This window comes from Bufo gargarizans, chromosome 3 (genome assembly GCF_014858855.1).
Source record: "Bufo gargarizans isolate SCDJY-AF-19 chromosome 3, ASM1485885v1, whole genome shotgun sequence".
Classification (NCBI taxonomy): domain Eukaryota; kingdom Metazoa; phylum Chordata; class Amphibia; order Anura; family Bufonidae; genus Bufo; species Bufo gargarizans.
The window spans coordinates 415,601,761-415,623,004 of NC_058082.1; the positions used below are offsets into that span (position 1 = coordinate 415,601,761).

General features: G+C 40.5%; 1 protein-coding gene across 1 annotated transcript; it reads left to right on the plus strand.

Annotated features, from left to right (window-relative positions):
- The first annotated feature begins 15,497 nt into the window (after window positions 1-15,497).
- LOC122931631 (potassium voltage-gated channel subfamily A member 10-like) lies at window positions 15,498-16,994 on the plus strand. The gene has a single exon (XM_044285708.1). The coding sequence runs from the start codon at window positions 15,498-15,500 to the stop codon at window positions 16,992-16,994; it is 1,497 nt and encodes a 498-aa protein (XP_044141643.1).
- Window positions 16,995-21,244: the final 4,250 nt, after the last annotated feature.

The following is a 21,244-nucleotide window of genomic DNA, read 5'->3' on the forward strand; positions in this document are numbered from 1 at the left end:
CAGGAACGGAAGGTAAGCTAGTGGATCTCCAGCCTGCCAGCAGCGATCGCTCGCTGGCAGGCTGGAGATCCGAATTTTTTAACCCCTAACAGGTATATTAGACGCTGTTTTCATAACAGCGTCTAATATACCTCCTACCTGGTCCTCTGGTGGTCCCTTTTGTTAGGATCGACCACCAGAGGACTCAGGTAGGTCAGTACAGTCGCACCAAACACCACACTACACTACACCCCCCCCGTCACTTATTAACCCCTTATAAACCCCTGATCACCCATGATCACCCCATATAAACTCCCTGATCACCCCCCTGTCATTGATCACCGCCCTGTCATTGATGACCCCCCTGTCAGGCTCCGTTCAGACGTCCGTATGATTTTTACGGATCCACGGATACATGGATCGGATCCGCAAAACGCATACGGACGTCTAAATGGAGCCTTACAGGGGGGTGATCAATGACAGGCGGGTGATCACCCATATACACTCCCTGATCACCCCCTGTCATTGATCACCCCCCTGTCACTGATCACCCCCCTGTAAGGCTTTATTCAGACGTCCGCATGATTTTTACGGATCCATGGATACATGGATCGGATCCGCAAAACACATGCGGACGTCTGAATGGAGCCTTACAGGGGGTGATCAATGACAGGCGGGTGATCACCCATATACACTCCCTGATCACCCCCCTGTCATTGATCACCCCCCTGTAAGGCTTCATTCAGACGTCCGCATGTGTTTTGTGGATCCGATCCATGGATCCATTGATCCGTAAAAATCATGCGGATGTCTGAATGGAGCCTTACAGGGGGGGTGATCAGTGACAGGGGGGTGATCACCCTGATCACCCCCTGTCATTGATAAACCCCCTGTAAGGCTCCATTCAGACGTCCGCATGTGTTTTGTGGATCCGATCCATGTATCCATGGATCCGTAAAAATCATGCGGATGTCTGAATGGAGCCTTACAGGGGGGTGATCAGTGACAGGGGGGTGATCACCCTGATCACCCCCTGTCATTGATCACCCCCCCGTAAGGCTCCATTCAGACGTCCGCATGTGTTTTGTGGATCCGATCCGTGTATCCATGGATCCGTAAAAAATCATGCGGATGTCTGAATGGAGCCTTACAGGGGGGGTGATCAGTGACAGGGGGGTGATCACCCTGATCACCCTGATCACCCCCTGTCATTGATAACCCCCCTGTAAGGCTCCATTCAGACGTCCGCATGTGTTTTGTGGATCCGATCCATGTATCCATGGATCCGTAAAAATCATGCGGATGTCTGAATGAGCCTTACAGGGGGGGTGATCAGTGACAGGGGGGTGATCACCCTGATCACCCCCTGTCATTGATAACCCCCCTGTAAGACTCCATTCAGACGTCCGCATGTGTTTTGTGGATCCGATCCATGTATCCATGGATCCGTAAAAATCATGCGGATGTCTGAATGGAGCCTCACAGGGGGGGTGATCACCCTGATCAGCCCCTGTCATTGATAACCCCCCTGTAAGGCTCCATTCAGACGTCCGCATGTGTTTTGTGGATCCGATCCATGAATCCATGGATCCGTAAAAAATCATGCGGATGTCTGAATGGAGCCTTACAGGGGGGGTGATCAATGACAGGGGGGTGATCACCCTGATCACCCTGATCACCCCCTGTCATTGATAACCCCCCTGTAAGGCTCCATTCAGACGTCCGCATGTGTTTTGCGGATCCGATCCATGGATCCATAAAAATTATACGGACGTCTGAATGTAGCCTTACCAGGGGGGTGATCAATGACAGGGGGGTGATCAGGGAGTCTATATGGGTGATCACCCCCCTGTCATTGATCACCCCCCTGTCATTGATCACACCCCCCCCCCCCCCCCCTGGTAAGGCTCCATTCAGACATTTTTTTTGGCACAAGTTAGCGGAAATTTTTTGTTTGTTTTTGTTTTAGTTTTTTCTTACTAAGTCTCATATTCTACTAACTTGTGTCAAAAAATAAAATCTCCCATGAACTCACCATACCCCTCACGGAATCCAAATGCGTAAACATTTTTAGACATTTATATTCCAGACTTCTTCTCACGCTTTAGGGCCCCTAAAAAGCCAGGGCAGTATAAATACCCCACATGTGACCCCATTTCAGAAATAAGACACCCGAAGGTATTCGCTGAGGGGCATATTGAGTCCATGAAAGATTGAAATTTTTGTCCTAAGTTAGCAGAAAGTGAGACTTTGTGAGAAAAAAAATCAATTTCCGCTAACTTATGCAAAAAATAAAAAAATTCTAGGAACTCGCCAGGCCCCTCATTGAATACCTTGGGGTGTCTTCTTTCCAAAGTGGGGTCACATGTGGGGTATTTATACTGCCCTGGCTTTTTAGGGGCCCGAAAGTGTGAGAAGAAGTCTGGGATCCAAATGTCTAAAAATGCCCTCCTAAAAGGAATTTGGGCCCCTTTGCGCATCTAGGCTGCAAAAAAGTGTCACACATCTGGTATCGCCGTACTCAGGAGAAGTTGGGCAATGTGTTTTGGGGTGTCATTTTACATATACCCATGCTGGGTGAGAGAAATATCTTGGTCAAATGCCAACTTTGTATAAAAAAATAGGAAAAGTTGTCTTTTGCCAAGATATTTCTCTCACCCAGCATGGTTATATGTAAAATGGCACCCCAAAACACATTCCCCAACTTCTCCTGAGTACGGCGATACCAGATGTGTGACACTTTTTTGCAGCCAAGGTGGGCAAAGGGGCACATATTCCAAAGAACACCTTTCGGATTTCACCGGCCATTTTTTACAGATTTTGATTGCAAGGTACTTCTTACACATTTGGGCCCCTAAATTGCCAGGGCAGTATAACTACGCCACAAGTGACCCCATTTTGGAAAGAAAACACCCCAAAGTATTCCGTGAGGGGCATGGCGAGTTCCTAGAATTTTTTATTTTTTGTCACAAGTTAGCGGAAAATGATGATTTTTCTTTTTTTTTCTTTTTTCCTTACAAAGTCTCATATTCCACTAACTTGCGACAAAAAATAAAAAATTCTAGGAACTCGCCGTGCCCCTCACGGAATACCTTGGGGTGTCTTCTTTCCAAAATGGGGTCACTTGTGGCGTAGTTATACTGCCCTGGCAATTTAGGGGCCCAAATGTGTAAGAAGTACCTTGCAATCAAAATGTGTAAAAAATGGCCTGCGAAATCCGAAAGGTGCACTTTGGAATTTGGGCCCCTTTGCCCACCTTGGCTGCAAAAAAGTGTCACACATCTGGTATCACCGTACTCAGGAGAAGTTGGGGAATGTGTTTTGGGGTGTCATTTTACATATACCCATGCTGGGTGAGAAAAATATCTTGGTCAAATGCCAACTTTGTATAAAAAAATAGGAAAAGTTGTCTTTTGCCAAGATATTTCTCTCACCCAGCATGGGTATATGTAAAATGGCATGCCGAAATACATTCCCCAACTTCTCCTGAGTACGGCGATACCAGATGTGTCACACTTTTTTGCAGCCAAGGTGGGCAAAGGGGCACATATTCCAAAGTGCACCTTTCGGATTTCACCGGTCATTTTTTACACATTTCGATTGCAAGGTACTTCTCACACATTTGGGCCCCTAAATTGCCTGGGCAGTATAACTACCCCACAAGTGACCCCATTTTGGAAAGAAGACACCCCAAGGTATTCCGTGAGGGGCATGGCGAGTTCCTAGAATGTTTTATTTTTTGTCGCAAGTTAGTGGAATATGAGACTTTGTAAGAAAAAAATAAAAATAAAAAATCATCATCATTTTCCGCTAACTTGTGACAAAAAATAAAAAGTTCTATGAACTCACTATGCCCATCAGCGAATACCTTAGGGTGTCTACTTTCCGAAATGGGGTCATTTGTGGGGTTTTTATACTGTCTGGGCATTGTAGAACCTCAGGAATCATGACAGGTGCTCAGAAAGTCAGAGCTGCTTCAAAAAGCGGAAATTCACATTTTTGTACCATAGTTTGTAAACGCTATAACTTTTACCCAAACCATTTTTTTTTGCCCAAACATTTTTTTTTAATCAAAGACATGTAGAACTATAAATTTAGCGAAAAATTTATATATGGATCTCGTTTTTTTTTGCAAAATTTTACAGCTGAAAGTGAAAAATGTCATTTTTTTGAAAAAAAATCGTTACATTTCGATTAATAACAAAAAAAGTAAAAATGTCAGCAGCAATGAAATACCACCAAATGAAAGCTCTATTAGTGAGAAGAAAAGGAGGTAAAATTCATTTGGGTGGTAAGTTGCATGACCGAGCGATAAACGGTGAAAGTAGTGTAGTGCAGAAGTGTAAAAAGTGCTCTGGTCATGAAGGGGGTTTCAGCTAGCGGGGTTGAAGTGGTTAACTGTTATTTTGATGGTCTCAACATTTCCCTATATATACCTATGGTACAAAATTGAGGTTTGGATCCTGGCAATTCTATATAGGGTATAATCTTCTATATGGCATATCAATAGAGACTATGCAACCATACCAGTGAACGATCGGATTGTTCAACAGAGATAGAGACTGGTGTATGGTACAATCAAGGATCTGTAAAGTACTCTATATTGTAGAAGAAAAACTATATTGATTCCTATACTTGCAAATTTGCCTAAGGGGTTTCGATATACCTGTTTCCACCAAATATTGATTGAGGCCTGCAATATACCTGTTTCCACAAATACTGCTCTTCTCTAGGCACACCCTTTCGCTTCTGCACCCTCCTCTTCCTCTGTATCTGCACCCTCCTCACTCTCTGCTGTGTGCACCCCAAATACACCACCACCATAGCCCCTCCACTCGAGTCAGAGGAATTATTTTCCCATCCATTCCCAGACCTTACCGATGTGCAGCCATTCTTGACATTGGATGGGGAAGAGGAGGTAGCAACGGCCGCCATCCAGCGGTCTGACGACAGTACCGAGATGAGCACAAGGAGGTTCCTGCTGTTGCTGCCTACTCCGATATCTCTAATGTCAGTGGTGGTGAAGGTGACGATGATAACGTTTTGATGGACGTCACGTGGGTGCCCACAAGAGAGAAAGAAGAGGGGAGTTCAGAGAAAGATTGAGTAGCAGAGAGGGTGGAGAAGGAGGAGAAGCAGGCAGAGCTCGCAGGGCATAGGAGGCAAAAAGCAGACTGCAAATGTATCTGAAACGAGCCATCCACCATGCACAGTCACTTCTGGTGCTCCCAGGATGCCAACACATGGCTCTGCAGTGTGGGCTTTTATTAAAGTGTCAGCTGCTGACAATAGTGTTGCCATCTGCAGCCAGTGCTGTCAATGCATAAGTCGTGGTGGGCCAAACACTCACCTAGGACGACTGCCTTAAGAAGGCACCTCACCTCCCAACACCGTCAGACTCCGCAAAGTCACACTCCCGGCGCTCCGCGTCCTACCTCTTCTCTCTACTCCTATTCGTCCTACATTCCACCTTCAACTGTGCCGTTGTGGTGTTTATCTAGCAGAAGGCAGGCTTACGTGGCCAAAATGTTCGAACATAAAAAGTTGATGACACTGGATAACCCTCTTGCCCAAAGGCTGGCTTGTATGAACTGCTAGCCTGCCAACTACTACCATATAAACCGGTGGACTCAGAGGCCTTTAGCTTTAAATTGTGGCCATTAGCACAACGCAATGGAAGTTCCCAGGAAGAAAATATTTCTCCCAGAAGGGTATCCCAGAGCTATATGGCCACTTTCAGCAGCAAGTGAATATATCTCTTGCACACTGTGTCAGTGCCAAAATACATCTGACCACAGACACGTGGTCTAGTAAACACAGGCAGGGAAATTACATAACTAGTAGAAGGAGAATTACAGAGGCTCTACAAACAACAAAACACAGGTTGGTGCTCTCTCCAATATGGCAGTACCTATTGCCAAAGTATTGGGTACACTAGAGAAATTTGCTAGTTGGAGGGCACTCAGATGGCTGGGTATATATATATAATCGGATAACAGATAAAGTATATAACTGTTTTTATTTATTACATGTAGAGATTTGCATATAAAATAACACCAATCGTCGTGGCGTCTTAGCTACAAGGTGTAGAGTAAGTGGATAGGTATACAGTATATATATATATATATATATATATCCCTATATAACTGATGATTGAGATGATAGGTAGGTAAACATACTGTATATATATCTCTGAATAAAAGATAATTGGCCTACTTGTGCAGGTGATCAGTCTGCATTGAGGTCCTATTTAAAACTTGTAGATGTGCACAAATATGAATAAAAAGACCAAGTATAAAACTTGCACTGATGTTAGTCCGCTTAAATCCTGGTAAAACAGTCACTTAGGATAAAAGAACAGTCTTACCCCGTAAATCTGGGTCTCAGGGAGCTGTTATGGAAGAATGTCTGTATTGGCGATGATCCGATCCTACATGGCGTTGGTGCACACGTGGTCCTCGGCGTCCTCGCCGTCTCTCTCTATTCCGACTTCCTGGGTATTTGCTGCGTTCCACGTAGTGCCGGAAGTGACGTTGCTGTGGGACCGGAAAGGATAACCTGTTGCTCCGGTCGGCTGGACAATTGCATCAGCAATTTGTGAACTACTTTTGTGGGATTTAACCTGTAGTTTTTCTTTATAAAGAGATCCTTTACAACTTATTTGAAGTCCATGTACTGTCTCTTATCAAGCCAAACGTGTTTCCTTTGCACTCTTGCACCTTCATCAGTGGTGGACAGTACTACTGATTTCCTTCCTTTTTATAGGGGAGGGATCATTAGGGTATTTAGGCAGAATTGAAACTGTGGGATGGATCCAATTCGCATCTTGTCAAGCTTATAAGGTATAAGGGTATCTTCACCAATAGAAGCAACATTAAGATTATAACAGTAAGATTATAATGAAATCATAATGAGATCAATTCTCAGATTCCGGTCAGCAATAAAAGAGTACATTATATCAGGAGGATGGTATTATAGATAATCGACATCATAAGATAAAATAAAATAATCAATATTAAAACGATCGATAAGATCCTAAAAATCGATAAAAAAAAATCAATAAAAATCAATAAATAATTTGATAAAATTATTTCTTAAAATTCGAGGCTTTACAAGTAGGATATGGTATATATCTTCCTCTTGCTGGTTAGATGTATATATTGATCTCAAGCATGTGTGGAGGGGTGAGGGGGGCCCAACGGGGAGAGGCCGTCGAGGTGCTGATAAACAGCCAGACTTCGACAGACTGTCCCCGGGGGGCACACCTCCCTATAAGAATCCAAATAGTTCTAGTTCTGCAGCAGGAGTGATAGTCTCAAATTCAAAAATCTTGCAGGATTCTGCTCTGGACATACTCGATATATGGTTGCCCCCTCTCCAAGATTTATGAATTTTCTTCTGTGCTATGTAGACTAATCCAGAGGGATCTTTATTATGATGTGTTTTAAAATGTTGGGACAATGTATGGTTCTCATAGCCCTTTTTAATGTTGCCAATATGTTCGGCTACCCTCTTTTTGAATAATCTCTTAGTCCGACCCACATACTGTTTGTGGCACAGACATTCCAGGATATAGATAACATCTGAGGAATTACAGGACAGACTATCTTTGATTGTGTGGCTAAAAGAGTTCTGTCTTGATTGGACCTGTGTAGTTTTTTTCGGAAAATGTGTTAATTTACAATTATTTCAGCTCCCGCATCTGTAGAAGCCTTTTAAATTAAGCCAATTGAATTTGGAACTTTTATTAGAATTTTTTATAGTAGGGGCAATCAACAAACCCAAATTGGGTGCTTTGGTATAGGAGATTAAGGGATTATTTGAAAGAGAAGGACCTATAATCTTGTCCCTTTGTAGATGGTGCCAGTGTTTGCGCACCAGTGTATTAATCTTCTTATATTGTCCATGAAACGGAAGAATTATGTGCATTTTATCCCCCAATTCTTCCTGTTTCTTTTTACTTTCAAAGAAGGATTTTCTCTCCATATCTCTAACTTTAGTTAAGGCCGAGTCTATAGTTTCTACCGGGTACTGTTTCGTTAGGAACTGTTCCTTTAATATTATAGCCTCCTTCTCAAAATCTTCTTTCAAAGTACAGTTTCTTTTCAACCTTCTAAACTGGCTTGTTGGAATATTCAATAACCAGCGGTGAAGATGGCAACTGGTGTATAGTATGTATCCATTCTTCATCACCAGCTTATGATACGTACTACACACAAATTGACTCCCTTTAACCGCCTCCGGACCGCCTAACGCAGGATCGCGTTCCGGAGGCAGCAGCTCTGCGCACAGTCACGCATATACGCGTCATCTCGCGAGACGCGAGATTTCCTGTGAACGCGGGCACACAGGTGCGTGCGTTCACAGGATCGGAAGGTAAACGAGTGGATCTCCAGCCTGCCAGCGGCGATCGTTCGCTGGCAGGCTGGAGATGCGATTTTTTTAACCCCTAACAGGAATATTAGACGCTGTTTTGATAACAGCGTCTAATATACCTGCTACCTGGTCCTCTGGTGGTCCCTTTTGCTTGGATCGACCACCAGAGGACACAGGCAGCTCAGTAATAAGTAGCACCAAACACCACTACACTACACCACCCCCCTGTCACTTATTAACCCCTTATTAACCCCTGATCACCCCATATAGACTCCCTGATCACCCCCCTGTCATTGATCACCCCCCTGTAAGGCTCCATTCAGACGTCCGTATGATTTTTACGGATCCACGGATACATGGATCGGATCCGCAAAACACATACAGACGTCTGAATGGAGCCTTACAGGGGGTGATCAATGACAGGGGGGTGATCACCCCATATAGACTCCCTGATCACCCCCCTGTCATTGATCACCCCCCTGTAAGGCTCCATTCAGACATTTTTTTGGCCCAAGTTAGCAGAATTTTTTTTTTTTTTCTTACAAAGTCTCATATTCCACTAACTTGTGTCAAAAAATAAAATCTCACATGAACTCACCATACCCCTCACGAAATCCAAATGCGTAAAAGTTTTTAGACATTTATATTCCAGACTTCTCACGCTTTAGGGCCCCTAAAATGCCAGGGCAGTATAAATACCCCACATGTGACCCCATTTCGGAAAGAAGACACCCCAAGGTATTCCGTGAGGGGCATATTGAGTCCATGAAAGATTGACATTTTTGTCCCAAGTTAGCGGAAAGGGAGACTTTGTGAGAAAGCCCACCTAGGCTGCAAAAAAGTGTCACACATCTGGTATCACAGTACTCAGGAGAAGTTGGGGAATGTGCTTTGGAGGTTATTTTACATATACTCATGCTGGGTGAGAGAAATATATATATATGTATATGTAAAATGACACCCCAAAACACATTCCCCAACTTCTCCTGAGTACGGCGATACCAGATGTGTGACACTTTTTTGCAGCCTAGGTGGGCAAAGGGGCACACATTCCAAAGAGCACCATTCGGATTTCACCAGTCATTTTTTACAGATTTTGATTTCAAACTACTTTGCATGCATTTTGGCCCCTAAAATGCCAGGGCAGTATAACTACCCAAGTGACCCCATTTTGGAAAGAAGACACCCCAAGGTATTTCGTGAGGGGCATAGTGAGTTCATGGAAGTTTTTATTTTTTGTCACAAGTTAGTGGAATATGAGACTTTGTAAGAAAAAAAAAATAAAAAAAAATCATTTTCCGCTAACTTGTGACAAAAAATAAAAAGTTCTATGAACTCACTATGCCCATCAGTGAATACCTTAGGGTGTCTATTTTCCTAAATGGGGTCATTTGTGGGGGGTTTCTACTGTCTGGGCATTGTAGAACCTCAGGAAACATGACAGGTGCTCAGAAATTCAGAGCTGCTTCAAAAAGCGGAAATTCACATTTTTGTACCATAGTTTGTAAACGCTATAACTTGTACCCAAACCATTTTTTTTTTTACCCAAACATTTTTTTTATCAAAGACATGTAGAACAATAGATTTAGTGAAAAATTTATATAAGGATGTCGTTTTTTTTGCAAAATTTTACAGCTGAAAGTGAAAAATGTAATTTTTTTGCAAAAAAATAGTTAAATTTCGATTAATAACAAAAAAAGTAAAAATGTCAGCAGCAATGAAATACCACCAAATGAAAGCTCTATTAGTGAGAAGAAAAGGAGGTAAAATTCATTTGGGTGGTAAGTTGCATGACCGAGCAATAAACGGTGAAAGTAGTGTAGTGCAGAAGTGTAAAAAGTGGCCTGGTCATTAAGGGTGTTTCAGCTAGGGGGGATGAATTGGTTAAAATGGAAAATTTGCCAAAAAATTAAAATTCTCTAATTTCATCTCCATTTGCCAAAAACTCTTGTGGAACAACTAAAGGGTTAACAATGTTTTTTAAATCAGTTTTGAATACCTTGAAGGGTGTAGTTTCACGAATGGGGTCATTTTTGGGTGGTTTTTATTATGTAAGCGTCACAAAGTGACTTCAGACCTGAACTGGTCCCTAAAAATTGGGTTTTTAAAAAATTCAGAAAAATTTCAAGATTTGCTTCTAAATTATAAGCCCTGTAACGTCCCCAAAAACTAAAATCTCATTCCCAAAACGATTCAAACATGAAGTAGACATATGGGGAATGTAAAGTAATAACTATTTTTGGATGTATTTCTATGAATTATAGAAGTAGAGAAATTGAAACTTGGAAATTTGGTTAATTTTGTATTTTTTTTATAAATAAAAAAGTTTTTTTTTTTACTTAATTTTACCAGTGTCATGAAGTACAATATGTAATGAAAAAAACAATCTCAGAATGGCCTGGATAAGTCAAAGCGTTTTAAAGTTATCACCACTTAAAGTGACACTGGTCAGATTTGCAAAAAATGGCCTGGTCCTTAAGGTAAAATATGGCTGTGTCCTTAAGGAGATAAACACTACACTATAGAGCTGCATGGCCAGTTACTCTAAATAAATAAATAAATAAATATGAGACTTCTACTGTATAGGAATACTTACTACTAGTAAGTATTTCTATACAGCAGAAGTCTCATATTTTTTTTTTATTACTAACTGGCCATGCAGCTCTATAGTGTAGTGGTCAAATTCTTGGCTGTTATGTAGAAGGTTGCGAGTTTGAATCCCACCAGAAATAGAGGCTAAATTAGATATAAATACACTGACTCGAGCATCGCGCTGGAGCACGTGATATTTGGCCAAACACCGTGATGTGCCAAGCATAGCAATGCTCAAGCCGAACTGGTGTTCGGCCGAGCATGCCCACACAACACTAGATTAACTAACTTCTGTATTCATGGATATAAAAAATTAAAGGAGGCCATAGACATACTTTTTTCTTGCATGGTTCTCCTGGAGACAACAAACAACTGAGCAGGTCCAACTTGTCTAATTTTATATTCTCTGATGGATATGTTTGTGGGGGCAAAGGGCAGGTATAATTGTGATAATTTATTTTATTTGTGAATATTAAGGTACTTTTGTTTCTTCCATTAATCAATAAAGAACATAGACTTTCAATAGATCTGCTACATATGAGAAAAAGAGGAGGCAATGAGGTAAATAATATTATGTTCCAAATACTGAAATATGTATTTGCTATATGCAAAAGCAATTTTTATTAAATAAGAAACAAAACTGGTTTACTGATACAGCACAGGTCTTACAGCATACTTGCAAAAGGCAATCCAGGCATGGAGAGTACATCCATATATAGAATAATTAGAGTAAAAGTAAGTCAAATATACAGTAAATTAACTAATAATTTTGCTCAAAGGGAACTTAGTTAGAATTGTGATATTTTCTGAATTTTTTGTATATAATTGAAAATTTATCTCTTCGAGTGGAACTCATGAACAAAAGGAATAATACTAACAGAATCCTATGCAATTTTCTGGTGTCAGACCTCTGGCCTAACAGAACTAAAGTAGCTGACAGAAAGAGGAAAGCCTTTTGCAAGCAAACATGGCATATTTTGGCATGTGTTATTTATAATACTAATGAATTCACATGTGTCAGAAAGGCCTTTGGGGTTGACTTGTATTTCTGTGACCACAATCTGGAACAACCCCCTGGTCTACTGCTTCCTATAGATGGCATTTTCTAAAATAGGCAACCACTGGATCTACAGTACAGTAGCCTTTCTATACTCATACTATATATAAAGCGGTTCGTGAGACTTTTATACTGATGACCTGTCCTCTGGATAGGTCATCAGTATCTGATCGGCGGGGGTCCAACATCTGGGACCCCAACTGAAGAGCTGTTTGAGAAGGTACCAACGCTTGCAGTAGCACTGCAGCCTTCCCCCTGCTCACCAAGTACAGTGATGTAAATTGTACAACGGCTGTGCTTGTTATCACAACTCAGAGCCTTTCTCTTCAATGGGGCTGAGCTGCGCCTAGGCCATGTGACCTATAGAAGTGAAGTCACATGGCCTAGGGCGGCTAAGCTGTGGGAAGGCTGCGGCTCTACTGCAAGTGCTGGTGCCTTCTCAAGAATTTGATCGGCAGGGGTCCAGGGTGTCAGAGCCCCAACAATCAAAAACTTATGACCTATCCAAGGGATTGGCCTTATCTATAGCAGATCACCTTTAAGGCTAGCCCTACACCTCGACTTTGACTGGGCCAAGCATGTACAACCTAAGATTGTTGTGTAACCTAATGGAAGAAAATGGGGTTGCAATGGGATTCATAAATGGCCTCAACCACAATACCAGAATCACAAAAATCCATCGGTGTTGGCTTTTTGGTCATGGTTGTGGCAACTAGAGAGTGGAAACATGACCCCATTTATTTGCATGACTTGCAATTCAGGCAGTGCTACATTGTGATATTTGGCAATCAAAGATTCCATGTTGCCCTTGCTTAAGTCTTGAAATGTATTTTAAAGAACACATAGCAGAAAATGTATTGATGAAGTTTGCACTTTTAAGTGTTCATTATTATATTTAATGATATTTTTTCAAGACATGAACATACATTATTTTTTTTCAAACAGAATGGATGAAGATGATAAAGATGCAGCACTCATTTTTTCTATTCAGAATCCTCCAAGCTGATGACCCTCCATAGGTACGTAGGTCCAGTAAATTATAAGTGGTTCATCACATCTTTTTAATCTGAAATGAGGGTATAGCCACATGGAGCAGCTATGCTGCAGTTGCGATGAGTGCGTCTTGAGAAGTGTACTGTGCGGTCTTACGAGCCACAGTATCATCTTTTTAGTTAATTAAAATCACATTGTCTATTAAGTTTTCATTTAACGGCCACACGGATTTGTATGTTACCCTGACGCCATTAAGAACTTCTTCTAACAGAGTACTTGATCAAGACAGCTCTTTTAACAAATAGTACTACTAGCTATATTCATAAAATGTAAATTACGCACTTCAGGGGAGATTTATGAAGGCTGGTGTTTCATATGCCAGTCTTGAAATCCTCTCAGTTACCAAAGGATGAGCTTAATTTACGATGAGGTACGTGTTCAGAAAGTTGTGTGGGCACAAAAAGAACAGTTGCGCAAAAAAATGTAACATTTTCGCTTTAATTTGAAAAATCTTTCAGACTCACAGATTGTGACTTTCTGGTGTAGGGGGTAAATCTACCCTTATGTGTTTTGATTGGTGGGCATCTGGTTGTTTAGGCTTTCACTAGCCACTTAAAGGAACAGAAATACTGAAAGGAAAACTGTTAAAAATATAAAGCTGTTATGTGATATGAATATTGCAGTATGTGCTGTATTTCATGCTCATGGAATTAGAGCCATGAACAAAGTTGAATTCCCCTCCGTAATCTTCAAGTAGTTGATTCATGTACTCCACAACCACAAACAGTATCAATGTATCAATATATGTTAAATTGCACAATGGAAAAAAGATGACTTGCTATACTTCTGCAACACAACATTTTGGGGGGATATAGCAAAAAAGTCAAAACTCTGTAGTTTGATTATCAAAAAATGATACAGAATATTTAATAATCCTATCTAACATTTATTTTTAGACAGCATAAACCTAGGCACTCTGGATAATAAAGGTAAACTTTAAACCACCTATTGGTTGACTTTACAACACTTGCTGAACAAGCCACAAAAAGTTAAATACTCTTAAAGCGGTTGTCTCGTCTCAGACATTAGTCACATATTGCTAGCAGTTCTCTCCATGTCAGATAGGTTTGGCTTCCATCTCTGGGATGCACTCCTATCTCCAGAACAGGCCTCCCAAAGTGAAGTAGAGTGCACTGTGCAAGCACAGCCACCTTCTATTCACTGCTATGGAAGTTCTGAAAAAAGCCAAGCTCTGAAAAGATTTTTCCAGCAGTCCCATAGCAGTGAATGTGCACTCTCCATTCACCGCTATGAAACTTCTAAAAATAGCCGAGTGTGCTTGCTCCGCTTTTTTTGGAACTCTTATAGAAGTAAATGGAGACATACCACGCATGGTCCTTCACTTTTAGGGCCCTATTCTGGAGATAGGAGTGAATCCCATAGGTGGGACCGACAACTATCTGACATTGGTAGCATATCACTAGGATAAGCCACCAATGTCTAATATGGGTATACATTTTTAAAAAGGTTGCCTGAATGTTTAATACTGATGGTCTATCATTAGGATAGGTCATCGGTATCTGATCAGTGGGGGTAGAACTCCCTGCACTGCTACCAATCAGCTGTTTGAAGAGACCAGACCTTTTTCCTATTCCAGTGAGATAATATTCATTGGAAACTTGGGCTAGTCAAAGCTCAGTCCCATTCAAGAGATCCAATCGATGGTTTTGAGTTTGGTAAGCTGCTAGGAGTCTCTTCAAACAGTTGACCAGTGGTGGTGCGGTGTGTTGGAACACCACCGATCTGAAATTGACAATCTATCCTGCACTGCCTGAGGATGCAACTAATTTATGATAAGGTGCATGCCTTGTCATAAATTAGGCACATCCTCTGGCAGTCAGTGCACCTAGATTGAAATCTACTTCAGTCCCTGGAATAGATTTCAATTGTCATTTACGCCTGGAAGCAGATGTAAATGTCCCTGCCACTCCCCAGTGGTAAGGATGGAGTAAAAACAATGTTTAAAAAGTCGCACAACAGGGATGTGCAACTTTTTTATGCCTTAAACGGACATAAAGGGCCCTGATACCCCTTTGTGCCTAGTTTGACGATGGGGCATGAATTAGCAGGAAACAGTGTGGCATAAAATGCACCAACATATAAAACCAATAGATAGTGAGAAGTTAGACAGAAGTGTTAGACATTGTGATAAATTTGGCATGTTTTTCGACATACAGTATTTAGATGCTAAGAATAATATGGCATCCAATAGAGAATTTCAACAGAATCTACATGTGTAGTAAAGCCCCCCCCCCCCATACAGTTCTATAGGAACGAGCACTTGGAGGCTGCATGATACCTTAATAGAGCCACACGCATGATGTCTAAGCCTGTTATCAGGCACCTCTCTTCACAATATGTTTCTTCTATTCAATTTTCTTGTTATATTCTTCTTTATTTTAGAAAATGTAATACAACTTAATTGAAGACAAGTCACAGCATGGATAACCTTCAAAAGGCACTGCCAAATCCTGAAGAGAGTTCTTCGAATGGTCCTGCTGATTCGAAATCCACAAAAGCTCCTGGAGATGAAAGTCCAATTCCTGCAGATGCCACCTGGAAACTGTTAATGAATGATACATTAAATGAGACTGACCTTTCCAGAGTTTCTAAAGAATGTCATAACAACCTAGTTACTGAGCAAATAAGAATGGAAGAAGGGAACCAAAGGGTATTTATCAATATATCCGGTCTGAGATATGAGACCCAACTTAAAACACTAAGTCAATTTCCTGACACCCTCCTTGGAGATCCTCAAAAAAGAATTCATTATTTTGATTCCATGAGAAATGAATACTTTTTTGATAGAAATCGACCTAGTTTTGATGGAATCCTATATTACTACCAATCTGGTGGCAAAATACGACGTCCAGCAAATGTACCAATAGATGTTTTTGCAGATGAAATAGTATTCTATGATCTTGGAAATAAAGCTTTGGATCAGTTTCGAGAGGATGAAGGATTTCTAAAAGATCCTGAAATACCTTTACCAACAAATAACTATCATAGGCAATTCTGGTTGCTCTTTGAATACCCAGAGAGCTCAAGTGCAGCAAGAGGCATGGCATTGGTATCTGTCCTAGTTATTGTCATCTCCATATTCATATTCTGTTTGGAAACGTTACCAGAATTCCGAGAGGAAAGTCTCTTCAAATATTCAAGCAATTTTACTAAGGAGGCTACATACTTTAACACCTTCACAGATCCATTTTTTCTTGTAGAGACTATATGCATTATTTGGTTTTCATTTGAACTTGCTGTTCGGTTTATCGTCTGCCCGAGTACATCCGAATTCTTTCAAAATATTATGAATATAATTGATATTGTATCTATCATTCCATATTTTGTAACACTTATCACTGAACTTGCGAAGCAAACAGAGCTTAATGGACAACAAAACATGTCTCTAGCTATTTTAAGAATTGTACGGCTTGTTAGAGTTTTTCGAATTTTTAAGCTCTCAAGGCATTCAAAAGGACTTCAGATATTAGGACAAACCCTAAAAGCCAGCATGAGAGAATTGGGGTTGTTAATATTTTTCCTTTTCATTGGTGTCATTTTGTTTTCCAGTGCAGTATATTTTGCAGAAGTTGATGAACCTAAGTCTCAGTTCATAAGCATCCCTGATGGCTTCTGGTGGGCTGTAGTGACTATGACAACTGTTGGGTATGGAGATATGTGCCCAATCACATTAGGGGGTAAAATGGTAGGTACTCTTTGTGCTATTGCAGGAGTGCTAACTATTGCCCTTCCAGTTCCAGTTATTGTATCAAACTTTAATTACTTCTATCACAGAGAAACAGAAAATGAGGAACGGCAAATTTTAACTACAGAAATGGAGAAAGGTAGTTTAAACAATTTAACACGATCGGTAAGCACTTCTTCTCTGAAGAAAAATAATGGATCCTGTATTACAGACAGGAATGGTAAAACTTAAAACAAAACTGTGACTTTAAAGGGTAATACACAGTATAAATGATTCACCAAATATAATGGTTATTAATGAAAAATTACTAATAGGGTTGTCTCTTTTCAGTAAGTGGCATTTAATATGTAGAGAAAGTTAATATAAGCCATTTACTAATTATTGTGATTCTCCATATGGCTTCCTTTGCTGGTTGGATTAATTTTCCCATCACATTATACACTGCTCGTTTCTATAGTTAAGACCACCCTGCAATCCAGCAGCGGTGGTCATGTCTGCTCACAATAGGTAAAAGCGCGCTAGATTCTCTGCTGGCCAGTACTGTGGGTGCTCACATAGGTTGGTGCTTTTTGCGATATTGTGCATGGCCACTGCTGCTGGATTGCAGGGAGGCTGTAACCATGGAAACGAGCAATGTATAATGTGATCGAAAATCCAGCTAGCAAAGCAAGAAATATGGATAATAGCAATACATTAGTAAGTGCTTTGTATTAACTTCCTCTACATAATAAATGCTATTTGCTGAAGTGAGACAACCCATGTAATACTGATATTTTTGTTATAGTTCATGTTCAAACGTTTTATGGCATTGTTACTACTAATATTGCTATACTATTTTGTATTCTGAAAAGTAGAAGGACATTAAAATAGTATATATTAACACTAAATGAATTACTATGGGTAATATTTATTTCTTTATTTTCCGATAAGGAGACAAAATGGCGCTGTAGCAGTTGCATTGCTGATACTGCTAGAATATGGAAAGGTTAATTATATGATTTTAGTAGTACTATAGACAGGGGTGTAATCATAGTGGGTGGAATAGTAGCACCTGCACATAAGAAAATACCAATATGAGAATGTAATTTGAGATTTCAGATTTTCTTCTCTATAAAAGCAAACTAGATGAGAACATTTGTTGAAATCCATTTGAAATGCAATTCAACAAACTTTTCCAAAACTTAATTTCAGGTAGTAATCAATTCTACCCAAATCAAAAGAGAGAGAGAGCAAGAAAAATCCATGCACTGAAAAAGAGATTTGTAAGTCAGTGCTACTTCCAACTGGACAAGAAAACTAAGGGGGTCATTTATTATACTGAAATACACCTAATATAGTTGAGCCGAAAACTGCGACTTCTCCCCACTAATGCCAGGTCTAAAAAAGCGGGCGTGGCATGGATGGGCCGGCAGGCCCGTCTCATTTACCAATTTCTACACCTGTTTTCGGCCTCATGCACATGACCGTTGTGTGTTTTGCGGTCCACAAATTGTGGATCTGCAAAACACGGATGGCGTCCGTGTGCATTCAAAAATTTGCGGAATGGCACTGATAGCCATTAATATAAATGCCCATTCTTGTCCGCAAAATGTGAACAAGAACAGGAGAGGTAACATTTTTTTGTGGACCACGGAGCGGAGCAACAGTTGCGGACAGCACACGGAGTGCTGTCCGTATCTTTTGCGGCCCCATTGAAGTGAATGGGTCCGCATTCAAGCTGAAAAAACTGCGACTCAGATGCGGACCGAAACAACGGCCATGTGCATGAGGCCGAGGCATAAAAAAACGTCTAAATGTAAGACAGCAAGTAAGCTGTCTTACATTTAGAACTGGCATAAGATCCTCCAAAGTTATGAAGAGGCAGACGCCAGCACATGGGTTTATTAAGACAGGCATCTAAAACTCCAGTCTTAATTAATGTGTCCCTAAGTGTCTCAAGGAAAATTGCCCTGGTCAGCTGAGTGGCTTTTGTAGGGGTCTTGGCAGTACTCGTTCTCATTAGGGAGATCACTTAGTATGCATTAGGAGTCATATCAAAGCTGTTCTGCATTTCTGGGATATGCTAAGCAAATTAGCATATCTTTCTTCTACTGGCATTAGATAGGCTTAGTGTTCTTTTGTTTTGTTTTTAAGTTAATTTCAATATTTTATCTCGAAATGAATGCAAATTAGCTTTCCTTTATGAAAAAGCACTGATTGAATAGTTTAGGGTTAAGACCAGAGGAAACCTTATTATGAAAAGGCATTGATTGAACAGTTCGAGGCTACCATCACGGGACAATTTTATTATGAAAACCACTGATTAAACAGTTCACCGCTACCACCAGTGGAAAATCATATCATGAACAAGCACTTATTGAACAGTTTGAGACCACCATAAGGAGAAAATCTTGTTATAAAAAACACTAAACAGTTCAAGGCTACCACCAGATGTTCCCTGGTGCTAGCCTCAAACTGTTCATTTACTTCTTTTTCATAATATGATTTTTCCATGGTAGTAGCCTCAAACTGTTCAATCAGTACTTTTTCATAAAGGAAAGCTAATTTGCATACCTTTGGGTTTCCAGGAAAGATATTCATCTTAAGCTTTTCTTTCTTATCTGATTCTAGTAAAGGATTAGCATTTACTCGCATATAGACCCCAACAAATGTCACTCAGCTAACCAGGGCAAATTTTTATTGAGGCAACTTTTTTGTCATTTTTAAAGATCTGACATGTGTTTCATTCAGTACTCTTGTCCTTTTGGAACTATCTTGCACATCCCTTCTCCAGTGAAGTATTATGTATGTCTCTCTCATTTGACTGAAATGAATCAAAAGAAATGTAGGTTTCTTAGAATCTTAGATATAGTTAACATGGTTGAAAAAAATACATATATTTTGGGTGAAATTCAGGAAAATTTTGAAGCAGTACAATTCGTTAATCTGTAAAGCAAACCAAAACTCAAAATGGTGTTTGGTAGAGATCTGTCTATGACCAGGTAATGTTCAGACAATTTTAATACCATATATTATGAAAATAATAGCATAATGTTTCTAAATGTTTTTCCGTTCTCAGTGGTTGAATAGCAGGCACAAGTACATAAAAACAATCCAAGTGAAGAAGTGGCAATTGTAAAGCATATACAAAATCAGATCTCAATCAAAGCAGCTTTTAGATGACCAAGCAGTATATAATGTATAGGAGGGAATTTATCATTACCCCTACCCCAGTGTTCTGGCGTAAAAAATCAAAATAAAAAAAAACTTGCAAACTCCTCACATCCACCAAAAAGGGGATGTGGTGAGAGTGGTAAAAGTGCAGGGCCAGAGACAAAAATCTCAGAACTGTCATAGATTTCAGTTTAGGCACACGGAATGCCAGAGGATGTGCCTAATTTATGATGAAGCTTATGCTCCACCAAAAATTAGGTGCATCCTCTGGCAGGAACAAGAAAGGCGTAGCACACATCTGTCTTCATTAATCTCCCTCATAGAGTAGAATAAACTGTTCCTGATCTAGTAAAGGACAGTGGAATGCAGCTTTGATTTATTTACCTATGGAAATGTACTGCCAAAATAATATAGGAACATGGATTTACTGGGGAATTTTAATCAATAGGTTCCTGAATTCAGTCTCTTGTCTCAGGGTGGTCAACCCATTTACTCATTGTCAGACTTCTAGGACCCATCCATTACATTTATTCTGGGGGCCCACTGTACATCTGCATAAAAATATTACCAGCTCCCATAGCGGTTGGCAGCAACAAAATGCTATAGGATGATTGATTGATTGATTATGGGGGACTCTGCAACAAGTTTGAGAAGGTGGATCCATAAGGAAAGAGGATATTGGCTACACTGCCTTTGTTCTTTTAAGTCAACTATGCACCCAAAACATCTACTGTATAAAACTTAAACTGGGCAGTTTGTTAAATAGGTTGCCACATCTTAGGCATATCTATTACTTGGATGTGCCATCCATGGCAGATAGGTGCAGGTCTAAGCTCTGAGACCAACCGCTATCTCCAGAACGGGACCTCCGAAGTCAACAGAGAGCAGCCGCACATGCACTGGCTTATCAATTTCCGGCAGTCCCATAGCAGTAAATGGAGAGGTGGCGGCTCTCTATTCACCATTATGGGAATTCTAAAAACAGCTGAGCGCGCTTGCTCGGCTATTTTCAGAGCACTTATAGTGATGAATGCAGAGTAGGCTGAGACAGTGTTTTGTGTTCTCCTTCACATCGGAAGCCCCGTTCTGGAGACTGGAGACAGGTGTGACATGTACCTATCTAATATTAATGGTATATCTTAGTGATATGCCATCGATGTCTGAGATATCCCAAATTATTTAGATTATTTACCCAGTTTTTAATATGGATATAGGCTATATAGGAAATGTTGTGCTGGTTGACTGGGGGCCTACCTTTATCAGAGGACCACTGGGGTATTTACTTGTTATCCTGTGGGCCAGTCCGAGCCTGCATTTAAGTAGAGTAT